At 40.8% G+C, this 20,477-nt stretch overlaps 2 protein-coding genes across 17 annotated transcripts in view; one reads left to right on the top strand and one right to left on the bottom strand.

The window, feature by feature from the left end:
* LOC140408146 (lysine-specific demethylase 2B-like) overlaps positions 1-6,639 on the top strand; it is a 402,335-nt gene extending 395,696 nt beyond the window's left edge. For all 11 annotated transcript variants that reach the window (XM_072495150.1, XM_072495146.1, XM_072495145.1 and 8 more), the window contains 3 exons: positions 18-179; positions 3,581-3,799; positions 5,654-6,639. In XM_072495150.1, the coding sequence (XP_072351251.1) occupies positions 18-179; positions 3,581-3,799; positions 5,654-5,835 (563 nt within the window). In that variant the 3' untranslated portion in view covers positions 5,836-6,639. The remainder of the gene's footprint in view (positions 1-17; positions 180-3,580; positions 3,800-5,653) is intronic.
* Positions 6,640-9,389: 2,750 nt separating this feature from the next.
* The window catches only part of rnf34a (ring finger protein 34a), a 125,576-nt gene continuing 114,488 nt past the window's right edge, over positions 9,390-20,477 (bottom strand). For all 6 annotated transcript variants that reach the window (XM_072495144.1, XM_072495139.1, XM_072495143.1 and 3 more), the window contains 3 exons: positions 11,707-11,920; positions 11,586-11,618; positions 9,390-10,183 (listed from right to left, as the gene is read on the bottom strand). In XM_072495144.1, coding sequence (XP_072351245.1) covers positions 9,999-10,183; positions 11,586-11,618; positions 11,707-11,920 — 432 coding nt within the window. In that variant the 3' untranslated portion in view covers positions 9,390-9,998. The remainder of the gene's footprint in view (positions 10,184-11,585; positions 11,619-11,706; positions 11,921-20,477) is intronic.

Below are 20,477 nucleotides of genomic sequence, written 5' to 3'. Positions count from 1 at the left end.
TGTCTTCCCCTTTTAAGGTCTTAAGGATTTGGTTGTTTCAGGCTGCTCCTGGGCAGCAATCTCTGCACTTTGCAGCTCTAGTTGTCCCTTGCTGAGAACAATGGATCTCAGATGGGTGGAAGGATTGAAAGATGCTCAAATGAGGGATCTGCTTTCACCTCCAACTGACAACAGACCAGGTAGGAAATTGTTTTGTACATGTTTTGAGGTGTGTCGTATCTAATCATCAAGTTTTTTTGGATTTTTATTGAACTAATTTCTTAAACACCATTAATTTCAATTGTGCTAGGTATGATCCCAGCCAGTAGACCATTTCTCTCCTATTCCCATTGACTTACATTTTACAAGGGCTCTTTGACGTCACATTCTGGCAAATACTGTCTTGATATCACCAGCGCTGCCAACTAGCACGGATTTTCTGTATTTCATATCATTTATGTATACAACAAACAACAGAGGCCTAAAGCACAGATCCCTGTGGAACACCACTAGTCACAACCTTCCATTCAGAAAAATACCCTTCTACTGCTACCCTTTGCCTTCTGTGGCTGAGCCAGTTCTGTATCCATCTTACCATCTCACCTCTGATCCCCAATGACTTCACCTTTTGTACCAGTCTGCCATGAGGCACCTTGTCAAAGGCTTTACTGAAGTCCATGTAAAGAACAGCCACCGCTCTCCCTTCATCAATCATGTCGTCACCTCAAAAAACTCGATCAAGTTAATGATGCACGACCTCCCCTTCACAAAACCATGCTGTTTATCACAAATGAGTCCATTAGTTTCCAAATGGGTATAAATCCTGTCCCTGAGAATTCGCTCCAATAATTTACTTACTACCGGCGTGAGGCTCACCGGCCTATAGTTTCCAGGATTATCCCATCTACCTTTCTAACAGCAGTACCACATTAGCTATTCTCCAGTCCTCTGGGATCTCATCTGTAGCCAATGAGGATACAAAGATGTTGGTTCTATTATGCTCTCTGGGAATCGGGAATCCAACCGGAATCATTTAGAAACTCATAAATGGGTTATTTAAACCCTGCTGCATTGTTCTCTGTGAAGTATTATAGAATTTTTCATTATTAGATTTTTATTATTCCTGAATGTTTGAAACGTAATTTGAAAACACCCACTCACGATGTACATCTAAGAACAGCATTAGAATGCATTTTCTATTTGTGTTTTAGATTTGTGAAATAAAGGCATAAAGCTGTATTTCAGATTGGTGGGCATTTTTTCTTTGAAATGAAAATACCGATTTTACTGCCAAAATACTGATTTTTGGTATCTGGAATATTGATTTCTGTTGGAAAAGGCTGGCAGCTCTGTATCAAGGACAGTGACTCTTACCTTGCCTCTAAAATTTAGTCCATATTCTTTTGTCCATATTTGAACCAAAGTTGTAATGAGGTCTGGTGTAAAGTGTGTGATGTATTATATAAACAAAGAACAAAGAAAAGTGTAGCACAAGAACAGGCCCTTCGGCCCTCCAAACCTGCGCTGACCATGCTGCCCGTCTAAACTAAAATCTTCTACACTTCTAGGGTCCTTATCCCTCTATTCCCATCCTATTCATGTATTTGTCAAGGTGCTCCTTAAACGTCACTATCATCCCTGCTTCCACCACCACCTCCGGCAGCAAGTTCCAGGCACCCACTACCCTCTGTGTAAAAAAAACTTATCTCGTACATCCCCTCTAAACCTTGCCCCTCGCACCTTAAACTTATGCCCCCTAGTAATTGACCCCTTTACTCTGGGAAAAGGTCTCTGACTATCCACTCTGTCTATGCCCCTCATAATTTTGTAGACTTCCATCAGGTCGCCCCTCAACCTCCGTCGTTCTAGTGAGAACAAACCGAGTTTATTCAACCTCTTTTTTTGGTGCAGTAAGGGTTAAAATCCTGGGTTAATTGTGTTTTTAAAAATTCTGGTTTGCAAGACAGCTAGGCTTTTTGGGAGTCCGATGCAAGTAAGTCATCGTAAAGACTTGGGCGAATGGATTTTTGTTTGGATTAAAAGGGTTTTCTGTTAGAGACATTGTGTTTCAGCTTAGTAAGACGATGTAACTAATGGGAGGAGCTGGAGTACCAGCATTTTAGCAGAGATTGTTTTGTTGTTTCCTGGAAGAGAAATTATCAAGAGAGTTTCTGAAGGCTTCAGCTAGAGATCATGCATTGTTCTGACAGGATTCAAGTCTAACTCTTAAAACAGTCTCAAATAACATCTGGGTCTGCTAACTGTATTTAAAAGCGGATTGGGGATCAGAGATGGTTCTGTTGCAAGACTGAGGGGAAAGGATATCTCGCTCCATGAGTATAAATATAGCAGTTAAGGGTTATTGTGTCACTGTATTAATTAACATCGTTTAAGGAGTAATTGTAAATTATTTTCTTCTGTGATAAAGTTATGTTATACTGTGTTCATAATAAGGTTTATTTTAATATACCATATCCCTATTTTGCGTGAATTCATTCATGGAGCGAGATATCCTTTCCTCAGTCTTACAAAATTGAAATAAAATATTGGGGTTTCTAGCCAGTGTCCTAGCCACTGTTGGGATATGGGCTGGGGTTGAAATAAGTGATCCTGGCAGAATCCAACCTGAGCAGGTTGCTGGTAAGTGCCGTTTGATAGCTCTGTTCGCGACACCTTCCATTACTTTGTTGATGATTGAGAATAAGCAGGTGGGATGATAATTGACCTCTTTGGATTTGCCCTACTTTTTATGGACAGGACATACTTGAGTAATTTTCCACTTTGTCAGGTAGAGGCACAGCTAATTCTGGAGGATATGTCGTAAGCACTTTAGCTGAGGTGTTGGGGTCATGGTCTGGTCTGCTCCGCCATTTCTTGATATCACATGGCATGAATCAAATTAATTAGCTTCTATGGCAATGAAGGAGCTTGAGCTGAATCATTCACTGCATTGTTCCACTACATAAGCAGATGTTTTGCCAAATGTTCCAGAAACACGTTTTAACTTTCTGGATATTTTGATTGATTCAGGAGGCTTATTTTCTGTTATCAATCACAAGGCTCATATCATTTACAGTTAACATTAATTGATCTGCAGATTGTAATACAGATGCTGTCATCCTTAAATCAGATTACCTACACCTCCAGTTTTTAAGCATATGTTTACTTGTGTTCTTGAATAACATAACATTGCAGAAAACCTCTTCAATATCAGTGCTGGGTTGAGCACTGGCATGACTACAGTATGGGCCTCTCTCTGGGCTGTTGTTTACTTTTACTTACATTGATGTAATTTTTTTTAGCAGTTTCAGAATTCATACACTTGTTTTTAGACCACATACTCCATAAATGAATTCTGAAAGAAGCAAGTTGACCCACGCTAATAGCAGATGGTGGAGTACAATCTAATGGATCTAAAATTGAGAAGATATAAGCTAATTTTAGCAAATGTTTTTCAGACCTTCCTTGAATAATGTAGCAATGTACATTGTAGGAATATTTTCCTATTATTAAAACAAACACTAATAATGATATGTACAATTTCATGAACTATGAGACACCCAGAATCCAGTATAGTAATATATGTCTTGTTATCGTAAAGGTCAAATTGACAATCGCAGCAAGCTACGAAATGTGGTAGACCTTCGTCTGGCTGGACTGGACATTACAGATGCAACACTCCGGCTTATTATTAGGCACATGCCAATGCTTTCCAAACTGGACCTTAGTTACTGCAATCATCTGACAGATCAATCAATTAACCTACTAACAGCAGTTGGCACCACCACGCGCGATTCTCTAACAGAAGTCAATCTATCAGGTGAGAAATGTGCATTTGATGCCTTATATAAACTGAAAGTTGATAATGGGGGATTCAGCAGTGGTAATGCCATTGAATACCAGGGGGGTGGGAAGGAGTTGGTTGAATTCTCTATTGTTGGAGATGGTCATTGCATAGGACCTTTACCTTCTCTCACTTCTGTTTGCTGAGGCCAATAATTTCAATGCGATTGCTATGCAGTTAACATAGATGATTTGGATTTGGGGACCAAGGGCAATGTGTCCAAGTTTGCAAACGACACTAAGATGAGTGGTAAAGCAAAAAGTGCAGAGGATACCAGAAGTCTGCAGAAGGATTTGGATAGGTTAGGTGAATGGACTAGGGTCTGGCAGATGGAATTCAATGTTGCCAAGTGTGAGGCTATCCATTTTGGGAGGAATAACAGCAGAATGGATTATTATTTAAACGGTAAGATGTTAAAACATGCTGCTGTGCAGAGGGACCTGGGTGTGCTGGTGCACGAGTCGCAAAATGTTGGTGTGCAGGTGCAACAGGTAATTAAGAAGGCTAATCGAGTTTTGTCTTTCATTGCTAGAGGGATGGAGTTCAAGACTAGGGAGGTTATGCTGCAATTGTATAAGGTATTGGTGAGGCCACATCTGGAGTATTATGTTCAGTTTTGGTCTCCTTACCTGAGAAAGGACATATTGGCACTGGAGGGAGTGCAGAGGAGATTCACTAGGTTGATCCCAGAGTTGAGGGGATTAGATTATGACGAGAGGTTGAGTAGACTGGGACTGTACTCATTGGAGTTTAGAAGGATGCGGGGGGATCTTATTGAAACATATAAAATTATGAAGGGAATAGATAGGACAGATGCGGGCAGGTTGTTTCCACTGGTTGGGGAAAGCGGGGCATAGCCTCAAAATAAGGGGAAGTAGATTTAGGACCGAGTTTAGGAGGAACTTCTTCACCCAAAGGGTTGTGAATCTCTGGAATTCCTTGCCCAGTGAAGCAGTTGAGGCTCCTTCTTTAAACGTTTTTAAGAAAAAGATAGATACCTTTCTAAAGAATAAAGGGATTCGGGGATATGGTGTACGGGCCGGAGAGTGGAGCTGAGTCCACAAAGATCAGCCATGATCTCATTGAATGGCGGAGCAGGCTCGAGGGGCCAGATGGCCTACTCCTGTTCCAAGTTCTTATGTTCTAACATTACAAAAATGAAAGAAACTAAGGAAAAACACATTGGAAGAAACCTTATTGGCTATTGATCATTGTTAATGCATTCTACCTACAATACTTAAATGTAATTTGAACCACGTAATGGGGAAAACCTACTGAGAATAATAAATAGTTATGTCCTTTGGTCTTGCTTTCTGTGAATACATTGAAGAAACAATTTGTGGGCGTCACAGTGGTTGGCACTGCTGCCTCACGGCACCAAGGGCCTCAGTTCGACCCTGACCCTGGGTCACTGTCTGTGTGGAGTTTGCGCATTCTCCCCGTGTCTGTGTGGGTCTCACCCCCAAAACCAAAAGATGTGTATGGCAGGTGGATTGGCCACGCTAAATTGCCCCTTAATTGGCAAAATATTGAATTGGGTACTTTAAATTTTAAGAAAAAGAAGAAACAATTTGAATTTGTCTTAATGTCATTTAACACTAAATAATTCTCTAACTCTTTTCTAGTCTTGGTTACGAGAAATTGATCTTCTCTTGTAGCTTACCCCATTACATTTGGATTTAGTTTTATTAATTTTTTGTATTATTTAACTCCGTAATATCTTGTTTTAGTGGCATGTTCAGCGAAACTGAACACAACATTTTAAGTGTAGTTGAGAAATGCCTATAATTCATTGCTATGCCTAAAATGCACAATATCCTTCTTCTTCAGTTTGCAATAAAGTCACTGACCAGTGCCTAACCTATTTCAAACGCTGTGGTAATATCTGCCGAATAGACCTCCGTTACTGCAAGCAGGTAACAAAAGAAGGTTGCGAACAATTCATAGCAGAAATGTCTGTTAGCATTCAGTTCAGTCTGTCAGAGGAGAAACTGTTACAAAAAATTAGTTAACTAAGCAACAAGAGAAACTGGATACCATAACAAAGGACGTTTAATTTCGTCTAAGATTTAATTACGTCCAGATTCTGCTTCATGTTATTGGCAACAGACAAAAGGACAAGAACAAGCTGCGGAAAGGACCGAAAATTAAGGATAACAGAAGCTGCTTACCCTAACAGAAATGTTTCCACATCTGAAAATCACTCTGAAATTCAAATTTATTTCTTAAGTTTTAATAATGTATAAAAGGACACTAATGCATAAGTGTTTGTACTTGTATAAACATATGCTGTGAGGCAAAGAATTGATAAAACTAACATTTTGTGCACGTTTTACAACTAAAGCATGTGCAGTGTAAATTTTAATTTCAGTTTTTAAAAAATGCAGTCTTAAAACAAAAAGGTATCTTAGTCATATCTGACCACACATTGGGATCATTTTGACCGTGTTATAAATATTGTTGTTTTGTTACACTCTACACGTCATACATTATGCAGAAATATTTTTGTACAGAAATTACTTTATTGAGAGTAGTGGGATATTTCAATAATTCCAAGGTAACATTATTACTTGTATACAATTGAATTCCAGTTTATTTCAGATTTCCCTAGTTGTTACTTGTGGTTTAATCCCTGTAAAGTTCCACTTTTCTTGTGGAATGATCTTCGTGATGTTTGTATGTGCCATCATTGCATGCCTTTAAGGCAAGCAGCTTAGCAGCAGTAATAATACTGTAAAGTGACAAGATGTTGGTTTTCCACCATTTGCTATTGCCATTTTGTCATTGCTGAATTTGTATAAAACCTTTGTCTTGAATGCTGTGTACGAAACTATTGTTAGATTCACAGGGAAACAATATTCAAGGTGCTGTACAACACTTAATTTTTTTAAAACCTTTCTCGAAATGAAAAGTAGCATTTTCACAGAGAAAAATGGTTCCATTCCCTCTTGTTTGTTGCAGTTTGTTATGCATGTAAGTGAGATACAAATTACGGATGGAGTAAGTCATTCGAATTCTCCCAGCATTTTCTCTTTGGTTTCAGATTCCAGCATCCGCAGTAATTTGCTTTTATCTTTAGAATTCTCATTTGGTCCCCATTATTTCAATGTAACTTCTGCCCAGAGAAGAGAACAAATAACTTGGCAGTAAAGAAGAGTCTGATGCAAATGCACCATTTAGTTACATAGATGATTTTAATTCATAGATCAGGTGGTCCTGCATATTCTTCTTAAGTTTTGGTTATTGAGGCTAAATTAAAATTAACAGGAGATTTTTGGATCCCCACTCGCAGTGAAGGATGCTACATGGCAACTATGGTTTCATTATGAATTCTGGAGTATGCTTTCTGGAAAGAGCACCAGGAGCCAAGTAAGAGTAAGGCTATAATCGAGGAAAGATGAGGATAACTAACTTCACACATTTTTGCTCTCTTTCTTCTCCCTCCCCCCAACTGCGAATGGTCTTGGAGAAGTTTGCATTTTCTTAATATAAACTGCTGTAAGGTAGCATCTCAGAATATAGTCACCTGCACTCTTCATTTCATTATTTAAATATGATGTGGAGATGCCGGCGTTGGACTGGGGTGAGCACAGTAAGAAGTCTTACAACACCAGGTTAAAGTCCAACAGATTTGTTTCAAAGCACTAGCTTTCAGAGCTCCTTCCTCAGGTGAATGAAGAGATAGGTTCCAGAAAAGTCCAAGATGCAAGACGATACTTTGAATGTGAGCATTTGCAGGTAATTAAGTCTTTACAGAGCCAGAGAGGGGTAACCCCAGGTTAAAGAGGTGTGAACTGTCTCAAGCCAGGACAGTTGGTGGGATTTTGCAAGCCCAGGCCAGATGGTGGGGGGTGAATGTAATGCGACATGAATCCAACGTCCCGGTTGAGGCCTGGGATTGCAAAATCCTACCAACTGTCCTGGCTTGAGACAATTCATGCCTCTTTAACTTGGGGTTACCCCTCTCTCTGGAATTGTAAAGACTTAATTACCTGCAAATGCTCACATTCAAAGTATCGTCTTGCATGTTTGACTTTGTCTATATATATATATATATATATATATGTTTATGTTTCTGGAACCTACCTCTTCATTCACCTAAGGAGCAGTGCTCCGAAAGGTAGTGATTTGAAAAAATCCTGATGGACTTTAACCTGGTGTTGTAAGACTTCTTACATTATTCAAACAGGAATGGAAATTAAATCTTTAAAGAGGGTGGGCCTAACTGAAGTGAAGGCCAAGAAAAATTTAACACCAGACTCGTATATTACAATCATCACAAAATAATCCTAAACCGATAAATACATTACAAGATTTAAAGCTCGTCCTTTTGAAAGCTTGTTACTAAACCTCAACAGCCTTCATGTCAGTGAAAATAGTTAATGTAAATATCAGTTTTAGTGCTTTCTTGTGACTAGGTTTAGTGTTCTTCCGAGGTACCAGAGAGCAGGGGCCATATGCGGTTGCTAAATGCTGGATAGGTCAAAGAGGATCTTGTGCTTAAGGTGGCCCATAGCCTCCTGTGAAGGACCTGCTGCAGCTGCAGGCAGAAAGAAGCCTTTGTGTGGCTGCCACTTTTGGGGCTGGTACTGCGAGTTAGGTGTACATCTGACATATACTGCTATTATGAGCAGTTACATTGATCAGTGGGACAGCAATTCTTTGCTTTCTGCCTGGTGCATGTGTACAACTGCATCTTCCAGTGACAGTCTGAACTTCTGCAAAGGAAGCATGTGTCTATTAAGGTCCAGGGGGAATAGACAGAATGGCGAAGTGATAGTGTCGGTGGACCAGTAATCCAGATCTGGGTTTGAATCTCACCATGGCACATGGTTAAAATTTGAATTAATTTTTTTTAAATTCTGGAATTAAAAGTCTAAAGATGATCATGAAACCATTGTCGATTGTTGTTAAAAACCCATCTGGTTCACTAATGTCCTTTAGGGAAGGAAATCTGTCATCCGTACCTGGTTACATGTAACTCCAGACCTCAGCAGTGTGGTTGACTCGAAATTCTCTCCAGGGTGGCACATCCCATGAACGAATCAAAACAAAATAGCTGTCTGTGCCAAAGAAATTGCTTCTCAATGTCACAGATCATGTACAATGGAGGAGAGAGAGGTGCCAACTCCCTCGGTAGTTCAGACCCCACTCCAGTTCTTTCCTGTAGTCTCTTCTCCAGGAGGACTTACCTGTTTTTGTCTGGCAGCAGTTGGGCTACTTATCACAACTGGACACAAATCATTCACATCTTGAAAAAGCAGCTCAGTTCTTCCATGAAAATTCTGCTCATCTAAGTTGTTAGTGATTCTATAGGAAGCTTAATCATTGCATAAACATACATGCACCAATCGAATTAAATTTTTTTAATACATGAAATAAAAGTGCATATTAAATATTTTACTCCTTTATGGAATTTAGCTTTGCACACGGTCAGACAATTCCCTTCCATAGTAATAGAGGGCAAAAATAACAGAAGGAACTGAAGAAAATTGTCCGTCAGCTCCACAACCTCTTCAAAAAATATATGGGCTCTGCCATAATCAGAAACATTTCAACAACAGAATTTCTAGTCCATTAAATTAAATTCTTTATTAGTTAAATTTAATTTCAAAAACATGATTTACAAAAAGTACTGAAAGCAAATATGACAAAACTAAAACAATGCAGTTGGCAACAAATGATACAAGATTGTTGGAGGTTTCTTTCTGTTCTTGTACTGGGCACTGCTAAATACTCAATTCATATCCAGAGAAAGCTGCACAACAATTAGTACACTGCCACACCACATTATTAATCCATTATTAAATGATAAATGGATCTGATAGGAGACTTACAAAAGTGATATGAAAAGTTTAAAATAGAATCTTTGCAATTATCTCCAGCATTTCCTTCATTTAGTCTCGGTCCTAGCTTTGATAATTCATAACCAATTTCTATTTTGTTTGCACCTTAATGTTGTGTTATGTTTTTACACTGATTTCTTTAAGGCTTCCAGTATTAAGCGATGATAAAACTGAGTAAATTAAGAAATTCCATTCTCCTACCATTATCCAAAATTGCCACAATAAAACTCATCGATACAGTCAGAAAACGTTTCTCCATCAAGTTATGTATCTTAAAAGATAAAGCCAATTTTTTTTAAAATCACCATTCCATTCAAGCACCTCCCACTTTAAGATTTAAAGACATGAACAGCCCGTACAACATATTGTCGACAAATAGGGCATTCATTCATACGTTTTCCACATTTGGTGCAAGTGACCATGTGGCCACATTCAAGAAGAACGCAATCAATCACTGCATCCATACAGATCCTGCAGAGATTTTCATCACTGCCTAGCTGCTTCTGTTCTTCAACTGAAAAGAAAACAGAATTACAGAAAACTTGGTTAATTGATTAAAAAGACTAACAAACATAGTTTTGGTAGTAGTTATGAACCTTAGTGTCACTGTACAAAACTGCTACCAATTGCAGATATAGAAGCTGAAAGTAAATGGCAAGATAACAAATGGAGGGATAACTGCTGCCTAATAGCACCAAGGACTTGGGTTCGATCCCGGCCCTGGGTCACTGTCTGTGTGGAGTTTGCACAAGTAAGTGGATTGGCTAGGCTAAAATTGCCCCTTAATTGGAAAACAAATAACAAACATAGCCATATTATTTTTCCTTTTAAATGAGGCTAAAATAAAAGATACATTTCTGCTTATTTGCAGCCTCGCTCATAAAATTATAAGAAAATGTCATGCCACTAAAGGCATGCAGGACATTTTAATACGTAGCATCTGAATACCAGAAAACCATAAAAATCCTTTTGCCTAGCACTGGTGTCAGATAATTGCACGTCAGGATAACTCATTACAAAATCTGAAGAGTTTATGCATGTGGAAGTTGGATTGGTTCAAAATTCACTTCATCAAAACCAGTAATTACTCTTTAAATCTTCACATGTACTGACATTAGATCTCAAATGCATCTGTTGATTAAGTTTGAATGAAAGTGTGGGATGCCAACTTTTTGTTTCAAGTATTGCCCATATAAATCTTGCCGTTAGCAATGTCCAGTGACTATTATTTTTTTTTTTTTTTTTAAAAAGAGTACCCAATTCATTTTTTCCAATTAAGGGGCAATTTAGTTGGCCAATCAACCTACCCTCCACATCTTTCGGTTGTGGGGGAGAAACCCAATGTGCAAACTCCATACAGACAGTGATCCAGAGCTGGGATCGAACCTGGGGCCTCGGTGCTGTGAGGCAGCAGTGCTAATATCATTGTGCCACTGTGCTACCCTTTGACTATTATTTCTTATTCCCGTAGAGCCCTTGAAAAGTAAGTATTACATGTAAGATATATCATTCAAGTCAATGACTTGAAGCCAAAATATTGATACATTAGCTCAGAAGCATTCTAACTCCTGGGCATCCATCCAATAGATTGATTTCCCTACATCCCATGGCACCAGAGAAGCTCCAGTAGTGACATGTGGGATGTTCCTTTTTTATGACAACATTATAGCAGCCCAGCAGTGAGAGTAAACTATTTATGGGATCTCAGACAATCAGACCATAGACTTTATAATATATATATATATATATATATATATATAAAAAAAGAAAGGTTGAGCAGAATTCTCTGCCTGATGCTGTTATTGAAATACCTTGATTAAAATAAACTCTTATTCACACTGACATCCCAGCACCTCCATATTAACTGCAAAATATTTTTCAACTTGTGATAAACTTAAGTAAAGTTGATCACTTACCAGCAGCTACAGCTGGGTTATTTCCATTTTCCACTACAACAGAAGAATAAAGTTTTGAAAGTCACTAATTGTTGAACTAAATGAATACATTTCTAATATAACATTTTGGAGACAAACTTACAAAATTTGCGATTTTCTTCTGTTTCTTTAAATAATCTCTTCACTCGTTCCACCAATTCCCATTTTTCACAACACCCTGAAAAACTGACAAAGTTGCGAGCCAGTATTTCCTTCAGCTGACGAACAGTCAATGCTTCAACGTCATCTGAACTGGAAAGGTCTGATAACGAGGCTCGTGTTTTTTTAGGTGGTATGTCATCATTGGTTCCATTTGCCTGCAAGAAAATCCCAGAGTACACATTGGTTTTTGTTTACAGAGTATATTGTGAATGGAGGACAATTGCTGCTTCCAAAATCCAAATGAAATGGGCAGCATCATTTCATGGCCCCTCCAAGCCACACACCATTCTGACCTCTTAAGTATTATAGCAACACATTCACTATTGCTGGATCAAAATTCTGGAACTCCCGTAGTAATTGCACTGTGGGTGTACCTACACCATATGACATGCATTGATTCAAGGGCAACCTTGATCAAGGGCAATCAGGGATGGGCAATAAATGCTGGCTCAGGCAGTGACATCCACATCCTGTGAAAGAATACATTTTAAGCAGTATTCTGTAAAAGATTATGGACATTAACAAGCAAGTGGATCAAAATTCACCAAACTTCATTCATGTATTAAGTTTCATTCTGCACTGGATTCAAACTGCAGTTCACAAAGTGGTGTATGATCACAGTGACTTTTCAAATCACTGATTTCTCCTGATTATCACTAATTACTGAAAAAATTAATTGCATGATTTAAGCATCAACATTTTTAGACGGTATCTTCAGGAAAGTCAGATCCCTATCACAGACAATAATGGGCATACTGTCCTTCATACTTTTTTTGGATTGGGAATTTTTATTCTGGGTTATCAGCACATTGGCCACCTATGTCTTGTCTTTTTAAATATAAGCACCAGTTTCAACAATTCCAACTTCTAGTATCAAGATAATTACAACCACAAACCAATAATGCTCTCTTCCCTTGGGTGGGTAGTGGTGTTGTCATCTTTATGATAGGATATCACACCACCAAATGCAGAAATGGTTGGCTCACTACACCAATTTTTAACCAGCCCATTTGCAAGACTTTCCACGAGCAGGAAACATTCCCTCCTCAAAGACAACAGATATTTGATTCTCGACTGCTACATCTGACCTCCGGACATAAAATACCTTTGCTGCCATGAGGAGGACCATGTGAAGTATGACCAACCAAGCAAGACCTGAAGAAGCATACTACAGTGTGTAAAACTGGTAAATCCAACAAAATTAACTCTATATTTGGAGAATTAGGCATAATATCTTGGCACAGAACAAGATAACCAGTCATTTGAGCTACCAGGCTGCTCTTTGTTCAATTAATTTGTGTTCCAATAGTCTTCACGCGTTTAACATTTTGTTTTAATTTCCCAGCTTCCTAAATTTGTGCCCTCCTGTAACTTGGGTTTAATAGTGGTTATTGTATAAAGCTCTTGATTATTTCCAGACACATCTCTGTAAAACTCTGATTCTAGTTTTCCCCCCTAATCTTAATATTGTATTGTTATTGGGCACCAATATCCTGGGAGGGAAATTTGCCACGGCCCTTCGGGAGGGTTTAAACTAATTTGTCGGGGGGCTGGGAAAACGAGCTGTAGACCAGAAGCCTGTGTTGAGAGTAGTGCGGTACTGAGGAGGGTATCAAGGTCGCAGGAGTGTACCGGCAGACAGAAAGGTGGGTTGAAGTGTGTCTACTTCAATGCAAGGAGCATCCGGAATAAGGTAGGTGAACTTAGAGCGTGGATTGGTACTTGGGACTACAATGTTGTGCCCATTACGGAGGCATGGGTAGAACAGGGACAGGAATGGTTGTTGGAGGTTGCGGGGTATAGATGTTTCAGTAAGAGTAGGGAAGGTGGTAAAAGAGGTGGATGAGTAGCATTGTTAATCAAGGATAATTTAACGGCTGCAGAAAGGCAGTTTGAAGGGGATCTGCCTACTGAGGTAATATGGGCCGAAGTTAGAAATAGGAAAGGAGCGGTCACATTGTTAGGAGTTTTTTTATAGGCCCCCAAATAGTAATAGAAATGTGGAGGAAGAAATTGCACAACAGATTATGGATAGATGTGGAGGTCACACGGTAGTCGTCATGGGTGACTTCAATTTTCCAAACATCGATTGGAACCTCTATAGGTCGAACAGTTCGGATGGGGCAGTTTTTGCACACTGTGCAGGAGAGTTTCCTGACATAATATGTGGAAAGGCCGATGAGGTGGGGCCACATTGGATTTGGTACTGGGTAATGAACGGGGCCAAGTGTTAGATTTGTCTGTGGGAGAGCACTTTGGAGATAGTGACCACAATTCGGTGTCTTTCACTATTGCAATGGAGAGGTATAGGGCCATACGGCAGGGCAAGGTTTATAATTGGGGGAGCGATTAGGCAAGAATTAGGGAGCATAAGATGGGAACAGAAACTGTTAAGGAAAGGCACAAATGAAAAGGAGCTTGTTCCAAGGATCAGATACTGTGTGTCCTTGATAGGCATGTCCCTGTCAGGCAGGGAGGAAATGGCTGTGTGAGGGAACCATGGTTCACAAAAGAGGTTGAATGTCTTGTCAAGAGGAAAATGGAAGAGTATGTATGGATGAGAAAACAAGGTTCAGTAGGGTCACTTGAGGGTTACAAGATAGCAAGGAATGAGCTTAAAAAAAAAAAAAAAGGGGCTTAGGAGAGTTAGGAGGGGGCATGAGAAGTCCATGGCGGGTCGGATCAAGGAAAACCCCAAGGCTTTTTACTCTTATGTGAGAAATAAAAAAATGACCAGGGTGAGGGTAGGGCCGGTCATGGACAGTAGTGGGAACTTGTGCATGGAGTCAGAAGAAATAGGAGAGGTGTTGAATGAATACTTTTCTTCAGTGTTCACAAAGGAGAGGAGCCATGTTTTTGAGGGTGAGTGTGTAATTCAGGCGGGTAGGCTGGAGGAGGTAGATGTTCTGAGGAAGGATGTATTAGCAATTTTGAAAAACCTGAGGGTCGACAAGTCCCCTGGGCCAGATGGGATATATCCAAGGATTCTTTGGGAGGCAAGGGATGAGATTGTAGAGCTTGTAAATTTTAAAAAATTTATTTTATTCTTTTTTTTTACAAGTGCGGGGGTGTTTATTTAATAAAATTTTGTGGGGAAAAATGCAGAACTTTGGACAGATGGAGACTCCATACATTCCGACACTGGAAGGCTTCACTTTCATCCAACAGGTTCCATTGGAGGAGCGTGAACGAGGGCCAAAGGGATCCAAGACCATTTCCTCCATTTTTATCAGCAGCAAACATGGTAAGAGAAAATGGTGGGTTGCTCAGGTCAGCCGGCGTGGGTCGCGAAGGTCGGCCGGCGTGGGTCGCGAAGGTCGGCCGGCGTGGGTCGCGAAGGTCGGCCGGGTTGGGAAAAATGGGTCCCCGGAAAAAAAAGTTTGAAGAACACTGACATAGAAGACAGAGGGTGATGGTGGATGGAAGATTTTCAGACTGGAGACCAGTTACCAGTGGTGTACCACAGGGATCAGTACTGGGTCATCTGCTATTTGTGATTTTTATCAATGACTTGGAGGGGGCTGAAGGGTGGGTCAGTAAATTTGCTGATGACGCCAAGATTGGTGGAGTAGTGGATGAGGTGGAAGGGTGTTGGAGGCTGCAAAGAGACATTGATAGGATGCAGAGCTGGGCTGAAAAATGGCAGATGGAGTTTAACCCTGATAAGTGCGAGGTGATTCATTTTGGTAGAAAAAAGGCTTACAGTGTGAGCATTTATTAACGGGTTATGCTGCTACTATACATGACCCTGGTGAGACCACATTTGGAGTATTGTGTGCAGTTCTGGTCACCTCATTATAGGAAGGATGTGTAAGTATTGGAAAGGATGCAAAGGAGATTTACCAGGATGCTGCCTGGTTTGCAGGATAGGTCTTATGAGGAAAGGTTGGGGGAGCTAGGGCTTTTCTCTTTGGAGCGGAGGAGGATGAGAGGTGACTTAATAGAGGTTTATAAGATAATGAGGGGGATAGATAAAGTGGACGTTCAGAGACTATTTCCTCGGGTGGATGTAGCTGTTACAAGGGGGCATAACTATACGATTCAGGGTGGGAGATATTGGAGGAATGTCCGAGGTAGGTTCTTTACTCAGAGTGGTTAGGGTGTGGAATGGACTGCCTGCTGTGATAGTGGAGTCGGACACTTTAGGAACTTTGAAACGGTTATTGGATAGGCACATGGAGCACACCAGAATGAGAGGGAGTGGGATAGCTTGATCTTGGTTTTGGACAATGCTCGGCACAACATCGAGGGCCGAGGGGCCTGTTCTGTGCTGTACGGTTCTATGTTAATTAGGGGCAGGACTGTTGCAAAGAAAAAGTGAACAAATAACCATTCAAAAATGATATATTCTGAATAAAACAATTAAACTTAATGTTTTCAAAATACAAAATAAATCCATAACACAGTCTAGCTTTCTCCAATTACAAATTTTCAGCTCAAGTGGTCAGCAACAAGATCCCCTTTGAATAGAAATTCAAAACAGGACCAATCACTTAGACCATAAGACATAAGAGCAGAATTAGGCCACTCGGCCCACTGAGTCTGCTCCGCCATTCAATCATGGCTGATATTTTTCTCATCCCCATTCTCCTGCCTTCTCCCCATAACCCCTGATCCCCTTAGATCAAAAACCTATCTATCTCTGTTTTAAAGACACTCAATGATTTGGCCTCCACAGCCTTCTCCACTTAATGGAGTTCTAGTCTCCAAAAACAGCCAGACATCTCGGGTACACAACTGCAGATTTCTAATTTTGTGCAGTGACTAAACATCCTATGAGCAAAGGAATGAAGTAATTCACTATTTTCCTCCCTGCTCCGCTGGATTGCTGCAACAGACTGGATCACCTTCCAGTTCCTTCATTTACGCGGTCATTATTGATGTATAAGCTAGACACTTAGTAGTGAGGAACATCAAAGCCAAACACTATCCTACTAACACTCAATCCTTTTACGTGCAAACGTTCAGCAGGAGTTCTAGCTGATTTTTCTCTCTCTGCATCAATGTGAATTCAATTGCAGCACAACTACCAGATTGTGTTTCTGCAGCCTTTTATATAGTCTGCCAAATTCAATTATATAGTCTTCCATGGAGATATCCTCCATTTTCTGGAACTTATCAAAATCCGACCATGCTTCATACGCACTTAACAAATCATCTTTCTTATAAATCTTAGCCATATAATGTAATAAAGTCTCCAGACCTTCTTCTGAGTCTAACTCTTCCAGTTCCAGCTCAGAAAGTACTTTGTTTCGGATTTTACTGCCATATGGTAGAGAAAGAGCCAATGCCATACCTTGTTTTCTCTTTCCCAAAGCAGTTACTTTAGTCCACATAACTACTGCACTTCTCCATTGGGCGTACGATTCCCTTTCAGAAAATAAGGGAGGATAGTCATATCCAGCCATCTTTATCCTGGGTTCAGCCATGTATCTTTTTTTTTTCCTTCTCGCTCACTCCTTGGTTTCATCAGGAAAAGTTGTATCTTTCAAACCTTCACATTTGCACAGCAACCATCCTTTGCTACCATTGTTAGACGTTTTAGTTGCTGTTAAATGAAGAGTCTAAAGTTCTTGTTCCTTTTCACCAAACACCATTTATTTCACTTCCACAGCCTCTGCGCAAAACTCTTAACAGCACACCACCTGACAGAGGCCACCTGAAGCCCCTTTACATATCAGTGTCAATTAATGGATACTTAACATAAATGAGACAACTAATTGCAATGTCTCTTAACCCATTACTTAACAGAGTCATCCTCATCTGCACCTATGATAAGCCCTTCATTCCCGGGGTCATTCTTTTAAATTTACTCTGGGCCCCCTCCAAGGCCGGCATATCCCAAAACTGCTCAATATTCCAAATGAGGTTTGACTAGAGCCTTATTCAGCCTCAGCAGTACATTCTTGCTCTTGTACTCTAACCCTCTCAAAATCAATGCCAACATTGCATTTGCCTTCCTAACTGCCAACTGAACCTCCATGTTGACCACAGAGAATCCTGAACCAAGTCTCCTAAGTCCATTTGTGCTCCAGATTTCGGAAGCCGTTCCCCATTTAGAAAATAGTCTATACCTTTATTCTTCATCCCAGAGTGCATAACCTCACACTTTTCCACATTGTATTCTATCTGCCACTTTGCTAACTCTCCTAGCCTGTCCAAGTCCTTCTGCATCCTCCCCGCTTCCTCAGCACCACCTGTCCCTCTGCATATCTTTGTATCATCTCCAAATTTAGAAACAATGCCCTCAATTACATCTTCCAGATTGTTAATGTGTATCTTGAATAGTTGTGGTCCCAACACAGACCCCTGCGGAACATCACTAGTCACCGGATAACATCCTGAAAAAGACCCCTTTATCACCACACTCTGCCAATCAGCCAATCCTCCACCATGCCAGTACCTTGCCTCTAACACCATGGGCTCATGTTTTATTTCACAGCCTTCTGACCTTATCAAAGGCCTTCTGGAAATCTAAACAGATCAAGTCCACTGGCTCTCATTTGACAATTCCTTGTTACCTCCTCTAGGAATTATTTTTTATAAAAATTAAAAAAATAGTACCCAATTCATTTTTCCCAATTAAGGGGCAATTTAGCATGGCCAATCCACCCACCTTCCACATCTTTGGGTTATGGAGGCGAAACCCATGCAAACACGCGGATAAGGTGCAAACTCCACATGGATAGTGACCCAGAGCCGGGATCGAACCTGGGACCTCGGCGCCGTGAGGTAGCAGTGCTAACCACTGCACCACCGTGCTGCCCGTTTCGCAAATAATTCTAACAGATTTGTCAGGCATGACCTCCCCTTGATGAAACAGTGCAGACTCAGTCCTATTTTACCAGGCACTTCCAATATGCAATCTCATCCTTAATAATGGACTCTAAAATCTTACCACCGACTGAAATCTGCTAACTGACCTATAATTCCTGAAAGATCGGCACCAATGCCTCCACAATTCCTTAAGCTGTCTCCTTCAAAAGCCTGGGGTGTAGTCCCTTCACCTTCCGACCGTTCAGCTTTCCTAGCACCTTCTCCTTGGTGAGGGCACTGCACTTATCTCTGTCCCCTGACTCTGTTGAAGTTCTGGTATGCTACTGATGTCTTCCACCATGGACACTGATGCAAAGTACCTATTCAGTCCCTCTGCTGTTTCTTTGGTCCCCATTGATGCTTCTGCACCCTCGTTTTCCAGTGGTCCGCTGTCCATTCTTGGCTCATAACTTTTGTATGTTGTACTTTTATTATACTAGCTAGTTTACACTCATATTTCATCTCCCCCCCCCCCCCCCCCAACCCCCCGATTGCTTTTTGTTGTCCTCTGCTTGCTTTTGAAGGCTTCCAAATCCTCTGGCTTCCCACTAATCCTCACCACATTGTATGCTTTTGCTTTTATCTTGTCTCTGATTGCCTCGCCCTCCCTTTAGCACGTTTCCTCTTTCTTGGGCTGAATTTCTATTGTGCCTCTCTGAATAAACCCCCAAAACTCTTGGTATCGCTGCTCTACAGGTCCACAGGTCACTGAAAGGGGCAACACAGGTGGAGAAGGTAGTCAAGAAGGCATACGGTATGCTTGCCTTCACTTGCCGGGGCATTGAGTTTAAGAATTGGCAAGTCATGTTGCAGCTGTATAGAACCTTAGTTAGGCCACACTTGGAGTATAGTGTTCAATTCTGGTCGCCACACTACCAGAAGGATGTGGAGGCTTTAGAGAGGGTGCAGAAGAGATTTACCAGAATGTTGCCTGGTATGGAGGGCATTAGCTATGAGGAGCGGTTGAATAAACTCGGTTTGTTCTCACTGGAACGAAGGAGGTTGAGGGGCGACCTGATAGAGGTCTACAAAATTATGAGGGGCATAGACAGAGTGGATAGTCAGAGGCTTTTCCACGAGGTAGAGGGGTCAATTACTAGGGGGCATAGGTTTAAGGTGAGAGGGGCAAGGTTTAGAGTAGATGTACGAGGCAAGTTTTTTACGCAGAGGGTAGTGGGTGCCTGGAACTCGCTACCGGAGGAGGTGGTGGAAGCAGGGACGATAGTGACATTTAAGGGGCATCTTGACAAATACATGAATAGGATGGGAATAGAGGTATACGGACCCAGGAAGTGTAGAAGATTGTAGTTTAGTCGGGCAGCATGGTCGGCACGGGCTTGGACGGCCGAAGGGCCTGTTCCTGTGCTGTACATTTCTTTGTTCTTTGTACCAAGGCGGCCAAGATCACACTGCTGATCAAGCCTGTTGCCATCAATCGGTGTTGACAGTACATTTAGTAAAGCAGCCACTAAAAACAGCTTTTCAGTGATCAAAAAAGGAGCTGATAAGGTTTTACTATGCTTCATTCTCATTCTATATATTTTCAAGATGATACATTCTTGAACTTTACATGAAAATGTTAGATAAGGCAATGGCTTGTTCACGACAAATGCAAGGTATATGAACAGAAGTAGACCATTCAGTCCCTCAATCCGGTTACATCATTCAATTAGATCACAGCTATGTGTTTCTCAATTCCACTCACTAGTCTCAGTCACAGTCTTTGACTAGGAAAAATCTCAGAATTAAAACTTACTTGAGCTAGCATCAATTTTCTTTGTGTGGGAGAGTGTTCCACCCTTTGTGTAAAGAAGTATTTCCTAACCTTACTCAAGTGGCTTAGCTCCCACCATCCCAGGCACCAGTTGAGACAATTCCTACTTACTCCATCAATTC

This window comes from Scyliorhinus torazame, chromosome 1 (genome assembly GCF_047496885.1).
Source record: "Scyliorhinus torazame isolate Kashiwa2021f chromosome 1, sScyTor2.1, whole genome shotgun sequence".
NCBI classification, from domain to species: Eukaryota; Metazoa; Chordata; class Chondrichthyes; order Carcharhiniformes; family Scyliorhinidae; genus Scyliorhinus; species Scyliorhinus torazame.
Note: the sequence above shows the minus strand (reverse complement) of the source record. Positions and strands in the feature narration are given on the sequence as shown.